At 38.0% G+C, this 15,728-nt stretch overlaps 1 protein-coding gene and 1 pseudogene across 1 annotated transcript; both read left to right on the forward strand.

Annotated features, from left to right (window-relative positions):
* Positions 1-734: 734 nt before the first annotated feature.
* LOC106341766 (BEACH domain-containing protein lvsC) lies at positions 735-14,104 on the forward strand. The gene is made up of 31 exons (XM_013780481.1): positions 735-809; positions 1,095-2,836; positions 2,964-3,721; positions 3,801-4,415; positions 4,487-4,621; positions 4,697-4,801; positions 4,906-5,019; positions 5,274-5,350; positions 5,479-5,560; positions 5,645-5,971; positions 6,039-6,622; positions 6,948-7,032; positions 7,129-7,323; positions 7,405-7,953; positions 8,022-8,165; positions 8,235-8,642; positions 8,720-8,856; positions 9,025-9,094; positions 9,185-9,268; positions 9,341-9,397; positions 9,507-9,575; positions 9,648-9,734; positions 9,825-9,941; positions 10,020-10,169; positions 10,237-10,415; positions 11,671-11,767; positions 11,856-11,969; positions 12,037-12,379; positions 12,789-13,507; positions 13,752-13,874; positions 13,975-14,104. Exons 2-31 carry the CDS (start codon positions 1,129-1,131, stop codon positions 13,993-13,995), a joined length of 8,253 nt encoding a protein of 2,750 aa, XP_013635935.1. The 5' UTR covers positions 735-809; positions 1,095-1,128; the 3' UTR covers positions 13,996-14,104.
* A 324-nt stretch (positions 14,105-14,428) lies between these two features.
* The window catches only part of LOC106338504, a 2,001-nt pseudogene continuing 701 nt past the window's right edge, over positions 14,429-15,728 (forward strand).

A 15,728-nucleotide genomic window follows, 5' to 3' on the forward strand; every position in this document is an offset into this window, starting at 1 on the left:
TCATTTTAATGTTCTTAGTCGTATACTTAAGGAAAACTTACATTTTTTGTAATTTAAAATCGTTTTAAAAAAAAAAAATCAAAATATAACATATAAGAAAAATATAACATATAAGGTGTCCTCATTTTTGTATTTTAATGTCGTTTTAAAAAAATATATAACATATAAGGTTTCCTTATTTTTGTAATTTAAAGTCATTTTAAAAAATTCAAAATATAACATATAAGAAAAAAATCTATTTTTTTAATTATATGGTTAATGTGATTGTTTAATTTTTTTAATAATTAAAATTAAATAAAAATTAAGAAAGATGCAAAAAATTGTTATCAAATCTGTATTATTCATAGTCATTAATTGTCATATATATGTTAATCATATTAGGTAATTTCGTAGCTTTTATGTAAAACACTTCCTATATTTTAGGTTAATATAATGTTCTCTATTGTTATATAATTATGGAATAACGTGACACCATTAGATTAAACTATATTTTATATTAGATGCTCTAGAATTCTTTGAAATTGAATTTAGAAAGCATTTAGAGTGTCACCTAAGATTTGAGATTTTTTTTTAATTAAGGTTCTAATTTTTCAAATGATTTTCAATTAATATTAATATATAGGAGATTTGACTGGTCAAGAGCAGAGACCGAGGAAGAAGGAAATTTACCATCGTATATGAAATTGCTAAATCAAACATCAGTCCCTCTTTCTCGCGCTCACCTTTCTCCGATCATTGCTACTCCTCTCCCGTCGTCGTTCCTTTCCATCTCCGATCAGATCCGATTTTACAAGAAAGGCAGTGAATAGGTTAGCCGGATAATCTCAGTTGCTAATTCCCAATCGTTTTTGTGTTTCAACATTTTCCCGACCATTGTAGACAGATCTCGTGTTTGAAAGTTCTGTCGCTTTCTTGTTGTCGGAAGTGAAACCATCAACTGGATGGAGTTTTGTTCTGTCCTGCTGTGCCCTAATATTTATATTTTACATATTCGTTTCCTTGCTCCCTACGTTAGTGCGCATTTTCCATTACCTGTTAATCTTTTGGTGTCTTAAATTGCTAAACATGTGATTTTCTTTATGGATCTTAAACAGGTCGTGAGTGGGATATCTGTATAAGCTGTTTAATATGGAAGAAGACGAAGAAAAAACCCTCAATGTTGCTGATAAGCCTGTGGTAGAGAACAATTTTGATATAGGGAACCCTAGTTTTATTCCTGATGAACACGCTCATGATCATGAGGATCTACAAGGGATTAGTTTAGTTGACGATGACAATTTCGAACAAGGTTCTCTAAAAGAGGAAACATCTCTTTCATCAACGAGTCTAGATCCTCTGGTTCAGTCCCCACATAGACCCAAACCAAAGGATACAATGCAAAACGTTTCTCCAGAGTTGCTCCATCTAGTTGATTCTGCCATCATGGGCAAGCTTGAAAGCTTAGACAAGCTAAAGAACATTGTCACCGGTGCTGAAAGTTTTGGGTCTGGAGATGATGATGCAGAGACTATTGCTTTCCTTGTTATTGACTCTCTTCTCGCTACAATGGGTGGAGTTGAGAGCTTTGAAGAGGATGAAGATAGTAATCCACCTAGTGTGATGTTGAACTCTCGTGCCGCCATTGTATCTGGCGAGCTTATCCCTAACCTTCCTTGTTCTGGTGACAGTGTTGTCTTCATGTCTCCTAGGACACGCATGGTGCGTGGCTTGCTTGCTATCTTACGTTCTTGCACGAGGAACAGGGCTATGTGCTCGATGGCTGGACTGTTAAGTGTTCTCTTGAGATCAGTAGAGGAGATACTTGCCAAGGACGGTGATATGAAATGGAATGCATCAGCTTTGTTGCACTGTATACAACACTTAGCTGGACACTCACTTAGTGTTGAAGACTTGCATACATGGCTTCATGTTATTAAAACATCTCTTCCAACAGTGTGGTCAAGCCCTTTAATGGATGCTTTGGAGAAGACAATGAATGGGAACGAATCAAGAGGACCTTCATGTAGCTTTGAGTTCGTTGGTGAAAGCTCAGGGCTACTTGGTCCAGGAGAAACTCGTTGGCCTTTCACTAACGGCTATGCATTTGCAACTTGGATTTATATTGAATCCTTTGCTGACACACTAAACGCTTCAACCGCAGCAGCCGCCATTGCTGCAGCTTCAGCTGCCAAATCAGGAAAGACATCGGCTGCTGCTAATGTACATGCTGGTGAAGGTACAGGTCTGTTCAGCTTCTTGACTCCTGATAATAACCAAGGAATCGAAGTGTACTTCTATGCACAGTTCTTAGTAGTTGAGAGTAGTAGTGGTAAAGGAAACAAAGCTTCACTTCATTTCACACATGCTTTTAAGCCTCAGTGTTGGTACTTCATTGGTCTTGAACATACATGCAACCAAGGACTTTTAGGGAACTCAGAGAGTGAACTGCGTCTCTACATTGACGGTTCCTTGTATGAGACTCTTCCCTTTGAGTTTCCTCGTATATCTAAACCACTTTCTTCTTGTTGCATTGGATCAAACCCTCCTCCTCCTGCATCTGCTGACCGTCGTCGGCGTCAGTGTGCTTTGTTTGCTGAGATGGGACCAGTGTACATATTTAAAGAACCCATTGGTCCTGAAAGAATGACAAGATTAGCATCAAGAGGTGGTGATGTTTTGCCTTGTTTTGGCAATGGGGCTGGTCTTCCATGGTTAGCTACAAATGACCATGTCCGTAATGCGGCAGAGGAAAGCTGTCTTTTGGATTCAGAGCTTGGAGTGTACATTCACTTACTTTACCACCCATGTCTACTTAGTGGACGGTTCTGTCCAGATGCTTCTCTACCTGGAGCAGCAGGTATGCCCTCTTGGTTCTATTTATAGTCTATACTAACATATTTATATCTGTGCATGAACACGGGTGAAACATCTGGTGTTCCTATAGTCTTGAAAAATATATGTTATTTGTTTTTGTTTTGGTTAAGGTACTTTAAGACGACCAGCTGAAGTGATTGGACAAGTCCAGGTTGCAACAAGAATGAAGGCAGTGGAGTCTTTTTGGGCCTTAGCTTATGGAGGACCAATGTCTTTGCTTCCTCTAACAGTTAACAATGTGTGTAAAGATACTCTTGAGCCATCTTCTAGTAATCTTCCTACATACGCTCTTGCTGCACCTATCTTTAGAATCATCTCAGTTGCTATTCAACATCCTGGGAACAATGAAGAGCTGTCTCGTACTAGAGGCCCTGAGATTCTAGCCACCATCCTTGGCCACCTTCTTCACTCACTTGCATCCCTTAGAGTAGAAAATGATGAACTAGTTGCTGCCATTGTCTCGGTTTGTCAATCTCAAAAGATCAACCATGCACTCAAAGTGCAGCTCTTCCGGACACTACTATTGGACCTGAAGATATGGAGTGTGTGCCATCACAGACTTCAGAAGAATCTCTTGTCATCACTTCAAGATATGGTGTTCACCGAAGCAGAAGCTATGAGAAATGCTGATGCTATTCAGATACTTCTTGATGGATGTAGGAGATGTTACTGGACGGTTCAAGAGAAAGACTCTGTCAACACTTTTTCTCTAGATGGGGATGTGCGACCAATGGGGGAAATTAATGCATTGGTTGATGAGCTTTTGGTGATTATTGAACTTCTAATGGGAGCAGCATCTTCTTCCTTTGCTTCTGCTGATGTTCATAGATTACTTGGCTTCATAGTTGATAGTCCACAGCCAAATCAGGTATCATGTTACATTAACTATCAAACATATGTCATGTATCAGATATTTTAATATTGTTCAATTGTTACATCTGTTTTAGGTTGCAAGGGTATTGCATCTCATGTTCAGGTTGGTTGTACAGCCAAATACTGCAAAGGCTCAGACATTTGCAGAGGTGTTTATAACATCAAGTGGGATAGAAACACTTCTTGTTCTTCTGCAGAGAGAAGCGAAAATGGGTGATGACAACATTGTAGAATCTGTGGCTACTACTCCTAGTGAACAGAGTCAGCACAATGAGTCTGGTTTGTTAAAGAAGTTGGATTCAGTTCCACAAGACAGTCATGCTCATGATAGTGACTCAGTTACCATCTCCGTCTCCATGAATGATGACAGAACATCATCTGTTTCTGAAACCCCATTTAGTAACAACACAAGGAACAATGCAAGAAACAATGTTGACGATAGTGACCGCGTTGTGGTTGGGATCATTAGATTGATTGGTGCATTGATTTCAAAAGGGCATTTGAAATTCTCTCTCGGTTCCAAGTCTGATGTCATGAGTAACCTCATAGGTCATGGGATTCATGAAACTGGTGGAACAATGTTTGATGATAAAGTATCATTGCTTCTATTTGCATTGTTGAAAGCATTTCAAGCAGCTCCAAATAGGTTGATGACTGAGAATGTCTACACAACTTTGCTTGGGACCTCGGTATGTAGTCATGTTTGGTCTCGTTTGTCATGCTATCATCTGGCTAACCTGTAATGATCATTTGCTTGCAGGTTAATGCTTCATCAACTGAGGATGGCGTGAACATTTATGATTCAGGTCATCGCTTTGAACACCCTCAGCTTCTGTTAATCCTCCTGCGTTCTCTGCCATTTGCATCTAAGGCTCTACAAAAGCGAGCACTTCAGGTATGAATGTCATAGCTAAAGACACCTTTGTGAAGTTAGTTTTGTCTCTTTCTGAACTCACTCTTTCTATGTTAGGATCTTCTATTTTTGGCTTGTAGCCATCCGGAAAACAGAAGCAGTCTGACAAAAATGGATGAGTGGCCTGAGTGGATCTTGGAGACTTTGATCTCAAACTATGAGGTATGACTCCAACCTCAACACTTTTAAAGTTTCCCTCCATGATTGATTGAAGCATATACCAGCAAGGTCTCTTTATATGCTGACTATTTTGTGTACACATACAGAGAGATGCAGGTAAACAATCTGCTTCACCTGGCTCTGCTGAGGTGGAAGATCTAATTCATAACTTCTTGATCATAATGTTGGAACATTCAATGCGCCAAAAGGATGGCTGGAAGGTAAATTTATTTGTTTCAGCTCTCTACCAGATTCAGGGGCGGCCTTAAAATTCATGGGGCTTGAAACAATTACTAAGTACATATTTTTCTTAATCATTTGGGGACCTAATAAATATATATATATATATATTAACCACTAAGATCTTGCGGGCTACAGACGAATGTTTCATCTCGCTATGTCTATGACCGCCTCTAACCAGATTATATCATTTTCACATTTTTTCAAGCTTAATTGTTTCTAATTCTTTTTACAGGATATTGAGGCTACAACTCATTGTGCAGAGTGGCTCTCTATTGTTGGTGGGTCTAGCACTGGAGAGAAACGCATTAGGTAGTTTCATACACCACATTGTTATGCATTTTTTTTCTGTAATGCATTGCTTCTTCTTATGTACTTTGAGAGATACATGTGTTCTATTCAATTTTTTTTTACATGTTTTGTTCACTTAACTTTGGCAGGCGTGAGGAATCACTACCAATTTTCAAAAGAAGGCTTCTTGGTGGGTTGCTAGACTTTGCTGCCACAGAACTACAAGCTCAGGTAACTTCTTGTGTTTTCACCTGTCTTGTTACACTATGTGACTGCTATAGCCTAACCTACACATTGTTCTTTCCCCCTCAATAGACTCAAGTTATCGCTGAAGCATCAGCTGGTGTCGCAGCAGAGAGTCTAGCACCAAAAGAAGCAAAGGCTGGAGTAGAAAACGCTGCTCAGCTTTCAGTGTTTCTCGTCGAAAACACAATTGTGATTTTGATGCTTGTGGAAGATCATTTACGACTACAAAGCAAGCAGAACTGTGCTGCAAACGCAGTTGATGTTTCTCCATCCCCTCTCTCTCTTGTTTATCCCATTAACAACCGTCCACACACATTGACAACTGTAGGAGAATCATCAGAGGTTTCTAGCAGCCGTGCTTCAGTGTCCAGTGATTCAGGAGGGGTCCATCTAGATGTAAGTGGATATATTACTCAACCATTATCTGTTAAGGACGCTTATTGTTACTTTACTTTTTCTTCAGATTCTTGCTTCAATGGCTGATGCAAGTGGCCAGATATCTACAGCAGTAATGGAGCGTCTTGCTGCTGCAGCAGCAGCTGAGCCTTATGAATCTGTTTCATGCGCCTTTGTTTCATATGGAAGCTGTACAATGGACTTGGCTGAGGGTTGGAAGTACAGGAGTAGATTGTGGTATGGTGTTGGACTACCTCCTAAAACAACTTGTTTTGGTGGTGGTGGAAGTGGTTGGGAGTCTTGGAAATGTTCTTTACAGAAAGATGCTCATGGAAACTGGATTGAACTTCCTTTGGTTAAAAAATCAGTTTCCATGCTTCAAGCTTTGCTGCTTGATGAGTCTGGACTTGGAGGTGGGTTAGGAATTGGTGGAGGATCTGGCACTGGGATGGGAGGGGTGTCATCTCTCTACCAGTTGCTGGATAGTGATCAGCCTTTCTTATGCATGCTTAGAATGGTGCTCTTGTCTTTGAGGGAAGAAGACCATGGTGAAGATAGTCTCTTGATGAAAAACTTAAGTTCTGAAGATGGTTCCTCTAGTGGACCATTAAATATCAGTCCTCAGATCTCACCATCAGCATTATTGTGGAGGTAAAGCATACTCCCTCCATTTCAAATTATCTGTTGTTGTAGAATAAAATTTTCGGTGCAAATAAGTTTTTCTTTTTGTTATTTCAATGCAATTTTTACATTAATTTATCTCTTTTGTCCCTAATTAAATTTTTTAAAACAATAAATACAATAAAACTTTAGTAATTAAATAAGAGTAAAATTGAACTTTTAATTATTTTCTTAATCATTGTGAAAAGACCTTAAACAACATCTAATTTGAAACAGAGAGAGTATTTGTCATCTTCTTCTGCTTGCTATTACTCAATAGTATATCTAGAGAAGTGTCTTGTCTTTTGATCTGCAGTGTGCTATCTCCTGTTCTAAACATGCCAATATCTGATTCAAAGAGGCAGAGAGTATTGGTTACTACATGTGTTCTATACTCTGAGGTTAGTTCTCCACTTTTTTCACTATCTTTTTTGTGTGAATCTTGATGCTCATTTTGTATTTTTATTTTTCACTTTCTGATACCAAGTATGTTGCAGGTATGGCATGCTGTAAGCAGAGACAAAAGGCCACTACGTAAGCAGTACCTAGAGGCAATATTACCACCATTTGTTGCAATTCTCAGAAGGTGGCGACCTCTTTTGGCTGGCATTCATGAACTTTCCACTGCTGATGGTTTGAATCCTCTTGTTGTTGATGATCGTGCTTTGGCTGCTGATGCACTCCCCATTGAGGTTTTATTATCTATTACCATAAGATTTGTTTCATGTTTGTTGTGTGTTATTGAACTGTCCTGTTGTTTCTTTGTATCCTAGGCGGCTCTTTCTATGATCTCTCCGGAGTGGGCAGTTGCCTTTGCATCACCTCCTTCTGCAATGGCACTGGCCATGGTAGCCGCAGGAGCAGCTGGTTGGGAAGCGCCTCCACCTCCAGCACCTCCATCTCTTAGGCGAGACACATCATTGCTTGAGCGTAAGAGTGCTAAACTTCAGAGCTTCTCCAGCTTCCAGAAGCCCTTGCAGGCTCCCAAAGATGACACACCAGGTACACCAAGAGGTAAGGCGGCTGCAAAAGCGGCTGCTCTGGCTGCTGCACGTGATCTTGAAAGGAGTGCCAAGATTGGTACCGGGAGAGGTCTAAGTGCTGTTGCAATGGCCACATCTGGTCAGAGGAGGACTATAAGTGATATGGAGCGTTTACAGAGATGGAACGTCTCTGAAGCTATGGGAGTAGCGTGGATGGAATGTCTTCAGCCAGTTGATACAAAATCAGTTTATGGAAAAGATTTTAATGCCTTGTCTTACAAGTTTATTGCTGTGCTTGTTGCAAGCTTTGCCTTAGCACGTAACATGCAGAGATCTGAGGTTTTATTTCTTCCTTTGTCACACTTTGTTGATTTTCTCACTATACACTCTAATCCACTACTCACTAGATTGATAGGCGTAAACGAGATGATAAAATAATGAGGAACCGCTTGTGCATGGGAGTACGTGGATGGCGCAAACTAGTACGTTACTTAGTAGAGATGAGATGCTTCTTTGGACCCTTTGGAGACCATTTATGCAGTCCTAAACACGTAAGCCACAATGTCTTTGGTCTAAATTTGGAACATGTTGAGGATTTTCTCAGTGATGTACATGTGCAGGTGTTCTGGAAACTTGATTCTATGGAAAGTTCTTTAAGGATGAGACAGTGTTTAAGAAGGAACTACACTGGTAGTGATCATCCTGAGGCAGCAGCAAACTTGGATTCTGCATTAAATGCACCTTTTCTTGCTGTTGAAGCAATACCAAAGGAGATAATGTATGAAGATGATGAATATAAAGATGCAAATGATCTTGAACACGAAGGGAAAAATGAAGAGAGGATGTCTGGCTCACTTGAGGATGCAATAGAACTGTCAAGTGGAATCAGTGATCCTCGACCATTGAGTGACCAAGATGTGGTTCAGAATTCTAGAGAAGTGGTTCTCAAGGAACTTGATGAAAGGATTGTTCTTGAAATTTCCTCTTCTATGGTCCGACCACTAAGGGTTGTGAAAGGAACCTTTCAGGTATATATGCTCAACTAACATACCATTTTGTCTCCTGTTTCCTTGTATGTCTGATGGTTGTCTTCTGCCTTTTTCAGATTACAACAAGGAGAATAAATTTTCTTGTTGACATGAGTGAATGCCAAGATGTAGATGGTAAGTCAGAAGGTTCAGAAGACCAAGAAAGAGATCGTAGTTGGTTGATGTCTTCTCTTCATCAGATTTATACCCGGAGGTAAAGTTTCATCATCAGTGTTTGTCTCTATACCTAGCTCACTATTTACTCTATTTTATTATGAGATGATAAAAATGGCTATTATGAAATTTTCATGTTAAAAAGCAAAGAAGATTATGTACTACTACTGTGCTCCAAAAAAAGATTATATACTACTTGAATATACAGATATCAACTGAGAAAGAGTGCTTTGGAACTATTCATGGTCGATCGCTCAAACTTCTTATTTGATTTTGGGGTATCTCAAGAACTCTCTCTCTGTTTGATTATATTTATCTTCTTACCTTCTCTAACGAAAGTATTTTTCTGAACTCTGATGAACACATAGAACACTGAGGGAAAAACTAATGCATATAGAACTATAGTTCAAGCAAGGCCTCCTCATTTAAACAATATTTACCTGACAACTCAGGTTTGTGTGTTTTTGTACACCTTAAGTATTCTCTATGTGCTGTAAAAGTTACATAATTCGTTTCCTTTGTAGAGGCCAGAACAGCTTTTGAGAAGAACTCAGTTAATGGAACGATGGTCTAGATGGGAGGTATGCTATTTCATTTTCCCCCTTTAATAACATCTGGAGTAAACCTTTTTTTTTTTTTTTTTTTTTGAACAACCATCTGGAGTAAACCTTTATATTGGATAACTTGCAGATCAGCAACTTTGAGTACTTAATGCAGCTCAACACGTTGGCTGGGCGTAGTTATAATGATATCACTCAGGTAAAAATCTTGTTGAAGTGAGAATGCTTTAACTTATGTGAAGCTTTTTGATATCATCTTCTTCCTTTGCAGTATCCTGTTTTCCCATGGATTCTGTCTGACTATACATCAGAAATCCTGGACCTTTCAAATCCATCTAGCTTTAGAGATCTTTCAAAGGTGGCACTACTTGTAGTTTTGGCTCTATGCCTGTATGTAATGGTTCATTAAGCTTTAAAAAAAAATTAATGTGAGTCTGATTATGTTCAGCCTATTGGTGCATTGAACCCAGAGCGGCTTAAAAAGTTTCAAGAACAATATACAAACTTTGAAGATCCAGTAATCCCCAAGTTCCATTATGGTTCACATTACTCAAGTGCTGGAGCAGTAGGTTATCTGTTGTATGATACATTGTTAAGATGCTCCATGCATTTGGTTTATCTTGTTGTTTATCTCATGTGGTAGGTGTTAAATTATTTAGCTAGAGTTGAACCTCTTACAACACTCTCAATACAACTGCTCGGTGGAAAGTTCGATCTTGCAGACCGAATGTTTTCAGACATTGCAGCCACATGGAAAGGAGTTCTACAAGATATGGAGAATGTAAAGGAGCTGGTAAGTTTCTCTTCTTTGCAAGTGAAAGAGTGTAGCCATGTTCATGACACCTCACTTTGTTTTGTAGGTTCCAGAGTTGTTTTACCTTCCCGAGGTGTTGACCAACGAGAATCATACAAAGCTTGGTACTGTAAACCTTCCTCCTTGGGCTAAAACCCCTGTTGACTTTGTACACAAGCAACGAATGGCTCTTGAGAGTGAGCATGTCTCTGCACATTTGCATGAATGGATTGATCTCATTTTTGGGTAAGTTTCTACACTTCTCAACTTATTCATATAGCCATGTTAATTGCTTTCTACACTTCTCAACTTATTCATATAGCTATAAGCAGCGTGGTAAGGAAGCTATAATGTCAATAATGTTCAAATTGATCTCATTTAGTGTAACAATAAGTTTAAGTACAAATCCATAAATTTGTCTAATTTTTTTTTTTTTTGTATATCTAATTTTGATAATTTATCACAATAATTTTATAAATCCAAACACTAAAATATCTTATATAAATATAAAATATATATAAAATAAATTAAAAATTTGTTAACACCAGTGTTTTTAAACTCGGACCGAACCGGTGGTCGGACCGGGTTGAACCATGAACCGGAAATAATCCGGGTTGGGTTAATGTTAAAACCCAACTAAAATCCAACCAGTTAAAAACCCCTATCAAACCGTCAAAAACTCGGGAACCGGCGATCCAATGAACCAGCCAAACCCCGTTCGTAAATAAGCCAAAATTTTGTTAATGAAACAATTAATTTTTCTTCCTTTTAAAGTAAAAATAAGATTTATTAAAGATTAATATAGTATCGTCTCTCGTCTTTTTCTTTTGTCGTCTCTACAATTCATAAAGTATAAGATTCACAAAGTTTAATATTCACGTCAAGATATTTTATTTGTCTACTTCTCACTTTGTTTTAATTTTATTTCATGATCGCTTGTTTTGAAGATTTAAATAATTGAAACATTGTGAAATTTGTATTTCAAAATATAACTTTTAGCTAATGTGTATATAATTTTTTTTAAAAAGATGATGAAGATTTATAGTGATAAGATATGCGAATTAAGTATAAATGTAATTTTCATATTGATTTTAGATTTTAATTGTTATTTTTAAGTTTTTCAACACATTATGGCTATTTAAACATTTTATTTGATATGATCTATTTTTTTTAAGAATATGCATATTATTTATAAAATATCATTAAATTTAGTTTAATCTAAATAAACCCGATCGAACCCGATCGAACCCGGTCGAACCACAATGACCCATGACCCAAAAAATTTCCGGTTCGCTAGGCGGTCCAGTTTTAAAAACAATGGTTAACACCTATACTCCAAATAATACGCATAGTCAGATAGTCCTCATCAAGCATTTAGTTACGGTGTAACTAGTCCTCTATAAAGCATTTAATTACCGCATAACTCTTTCTTGGACATTGAAAACAAGTGTAGACAAAGTTTCGGTCTTGCTTTTTATAATTATCAACTTATTCATTTTAGGTATAAGCAACGTGGTAAAGAAGCTATAATGTCAAATAATGTTTTCTTCTATACTACGTACGAAGGGACTGTTGATATTGACAAGATCAAGGATCTTGTAAGTTATCTTTGGTTGCACTGATGAAGTTGCTCTTGGTTTGGTACTACTCTGTCTCCTTGACTTGCCTGTTGGATACTTGTTGAAGGTACAACAACAAGCTACTCAAGACAAGATAGCTTACCTAGGGCAAACACCGTTCCAGCTTTTGACTGTTCCTCACATCAAAAGAATGCCTCTTAAAGATGTCCTTCATATGCAGGTAACATGGTTATGTTATGAGGTTCTGAGTTACAAGAGATGAATCTGACAAACACTTTCTTGTTCAGACAATATTTAGGAACCCAAAGGAGATAAAACCGTATCCAGTTACAGCACCAGAACACTGCAACTTACCAGCAGCAGCAATCAAGGCATCTTCTGATAACGTTGTGGTCGTTGACATGAATGGTCCTGCAGCACATATTGCACAGCACAAGTGGCAACCAAACACTCCCGATGGTCAGAGTACACCTTTCATCTTTCATCACGCTAAGGAGGCTTCAACTGGTGTAACGTTGATACGCATGTTCAAGGGTGATTCTGAGTATCCACAAGCACAGGCTTATGGTTCATCAGGAATCAGAAGTTCTTCGGTGACTGCTATTACAAGCGATGGAGAGATTATCACTGGTAAGCAGTTTTTAACGGTTATGATCTATGTTGTGAAGGTTTGGTGATTAATAAAAGAGAAATACTCTGGATAACACTAAATCCTGTTTATATGACAAAATTAGCACACTGGAGGAAAATTTCCACAAGTAGAATTTATAAAAAGTTTATAATGATACCGAGAGTGCTTTAGGGCGTCCACAAGATATGTTCGCTCTTTTCGTAATATTCATTGTTAACAATGGTAAACATTGTTTTATCTTTAGGTTTTATGGTTTAGTATCTAGGATTTACAGTTTGGTATAATTTAGGAATTAGAGTAATTTAGTATTTTTCATGCCAAATGAGTGATATTTTGTGAATTTTTTAGAATAAACTTATAAAATGTGTTATTTCGGAGATTTGCCTTTAATAAAATTCTATGTTATAGGTGGACATGTGGATAATAGCATCAAGCTAGTCTCATCTGATGGAGCCAAAACACTAGAAACAGCTTTTGGTCACTGTTCTCCTGTAACATGTCTGGCGCTGTCTCCAGACAGCAACTTCCTTGTAACAGGTTCAAGAGATACAACTCTTTTGATGTGGAGGTTTCACAAGGGACTCACTTCTCAGACAAGTGAGTCCCAACAGACAAAAACCTCTGAGACACCTTCCTCCGCAAGCAACACCTTGATGAACAAAGCCAAAAAGCGTCGCATTGAAGGGCCTATACAAGTGCTCCATGGCCACTTAAGAGAAGTAACATGTTGCTGTGTTAGCTCAGATCATGGAATAGTTGTTTCTTCCACTGAGTCAACAGATGTTCTAGTGCATTCCATAAGGAAAGGTCGACTAATAAGACGGATTGTTGGCGTCAAGGCTCATGTTCTTTGCATCTCTTCTGGTGGAGTTTTAGTGGTTTGGAGTAGATCAGATCGTTCTATCAGCACGTTCACCATCAATGGTGTTCTTATTTCAAAAGCGAAACTTCCTTCCTCTTGTACTATAAGCTGCATGGAACTGTCCATGGATGGTCAAAACATTGTGGTCGGCGTGAACTCGTTATCCTACACTGGTGAAGAAGATTCATCAAGTGGAGACAATGCAATTAACATACTGGACGTTCCATCTCCATCAATATGCTTCCTCAACTTATACACTCTCAAGGTATTATCAGGACCGGCCTTGAAATTTTGGAACTTCAAACGATTTAGTAGAGTTTTAGTAACATTTTTTTAAAGAATGTGGGATATTTATATATATTAATTCGGAAAATTTTAGGTCTAATGCTAATGTTTTACTTGGCTATGCTCAGGACCGTATTACTATATTATTCAAGACCATAGATGGCTCTTGATGTTGTTGAAAGAGAACTTTGACTAACAAACAAGTAACTCTTCTTCTTGTGTAGGTATTCCATGTGATGAAGCTTGGTAAAGGGCAAAATATAACAGCTATGGCTCTGAACATAGACAATACTAACCTCTTAGTTTCCACTGAAGATAAACAGTTGATCATCTTCACCAGCCCATCTGTAAGTTTTTTGTTACCATGTTTACATTTTGAGCATTTTACTTCAGCTTCTTCATTAGTTGCTACCATTTTCTTACTAGTAAGATTTGCTTATGAATCAGAATCAAATTGCTTCAAATTGAACTCGAAGGTGGTGGATCAGACAGTGAAACTTGGATCGTAATAACATTGTATTCAATCAAAACCTTTCGATAAAATTAACGGCAAACTCACGGAACTTTACTATGTATAGTCAGGTTTTCACATTTTCTTCGTATGTATTATTAACTTATGATTAACAATAACAGTATACTGGTATGGTACTTACAAACTAGATGATTACGTGGGATAAGTACCGTAGAAACAAATGTATGTTGATTAGTATTACGACTTTTATGAATTTAAAATTTGTCAATGAACATATTTAAGGGACAATATAGAAAAGTTGAAAACTATACTTGTTAACTGTCTTCAGTATAGGGGGTAATATAAGAAAAACTGCATCGAGTTACAACAAGACCGTTAAAGTTATTTGCTGTCTTGAATTTTATAAGTAATAAATAATACTACTACCACATGACTATCTTGAGCTGTCCGTATAACAGTTTTAAAATATACGTTTGCAGCGTGATTCACGACTTTGTTTATATGTTTTGCTGACCAAAATAATTAAGGAAATATATAAAGGAGGCATAGCTGGTAAGATAAACTCAGATCACACACCCCGTTGATTCACATTATTTCTTTCATAACACATACGTTTCTCTCTCTGGTCACAATTAGAGAAGGAAAATTTCATCTCATAAAGAAATCATCACATCCCAAAGAAAAAAAACGCGAAGCTGACATCAAAACGTTCAACAGATTTCTTCAAGTAGGAGTAACCAGGTACGTCTACTTCGGGAAATGCTATGGTAATAGCCACGAAGAGCCTTACAAGAATCCACCAATCAAACACCCTCTTCATCCAAAACATAATCTCATATTAATTTGTCGGGTGTGACAATGATGTAAAAGCTAGGAAATGCTTTTGTTGTGAAGATCCTCTCAACAGGTTGTTTTACTGCTGTCCAAGTTGTGATGTTGCTATAAATCTTGCTTGCGTGAGTAAGCTACCGCTCTTTTCTATAAAGCATCCAAAGAGGCATGAGCATACACTCACCTTGTTTCCTAGACAGGTTACCAAAAATTGTAACGTTTGTGTGTTGGATCATTCAAGGTGTCCGATCTACATATGTCCTTCTTGTGACTTTGTAGTTCATAAAAGGTGTATCGATCTGCCATGGGTCATACGGATATCTCGTCATGAACACCGCATCTCTTTTACACCTTCTTTTGACGTGGGAGATTGGGTTTGTAGCATCTGTCGTTAAAAGATTAACGTCGACTATGGAGGATATTCTTGTAACAAGGATGGTTGCTCTTATGTTGTTCATTCAAGATGTGCGACGGGAAAAAATGTGTGGGATGGGAAGGAGCTTGAGGGAGAGCCAGAAGAGATAGAAGAAGAAGAACTTGAGCCGTTCGTGCGGTTAAGTGATGGAATGATTAGGCACTTCAGTCATGAACACCATCATCTTAAACTGAATGAGGAGACTGATGATAGAGCTTATGACGATACAAATCTTGTAAAGCTTGCGTCATGCCTATTTATTACATCCTCCATTAAACATGCGCAAATCTTGCTCGTAGAGTATATCATGCCATACATCCACATCCACTTACTCTAGAGATAGAATCTCCTTATCTAGTTACATGCTCAGCTTGCTCGAAAGTGTGCAGTAGTTTCTATCATGAGTGTAGCCAGAGATGTCATTTCATGTTGCACGTACACACTACAAGAAAACATCAAGGATTCTGAGGGAAAAAATCGTCG

This window comes from Brassica oleracea, chromosome C4, assembly GCF_000695525.1.
Source record: "Brassica oleracea var. oleracea cultivar TO1000 chromosome C4, BOL, whole genome shotgun sequence".
Taxonomy (NCBI): domain Eukaryota; kingdom Viridiplantae; phylum Streptophyta; class Magnoliopsida; order Brassicales; family Brassicaceae; genus Brassica; species Brassica oleracea.

What these genes read in the sequence shown, in the direction of transcription:
- LOC106341766 (XM_013780481.1), top strand. Translation starts at nt 1,129, where the DNA reads ATGGAAGAAGACGAAGAAAAAACCCTCAATGTTGCTGATAAGCCTGTG. An exon ending in TACAAAAGCGAGCACTTCAG is followed by an intron (nt 4,622 to 4,696) that starts GTATGAATGTCA and finishes TTTCTATGTTAG; the next exon opens with GATCTTCTATTTTTGGCTTG. An exon ending in CCACAGAACTACAAGCTCAG is followed by an intron (nt 5,561 to 5,644) that starts GTAACTTCTTGT and finishes CCCCCTCAATAG; the next exon opens with ACTCAAGTTATCGCTGAAGC.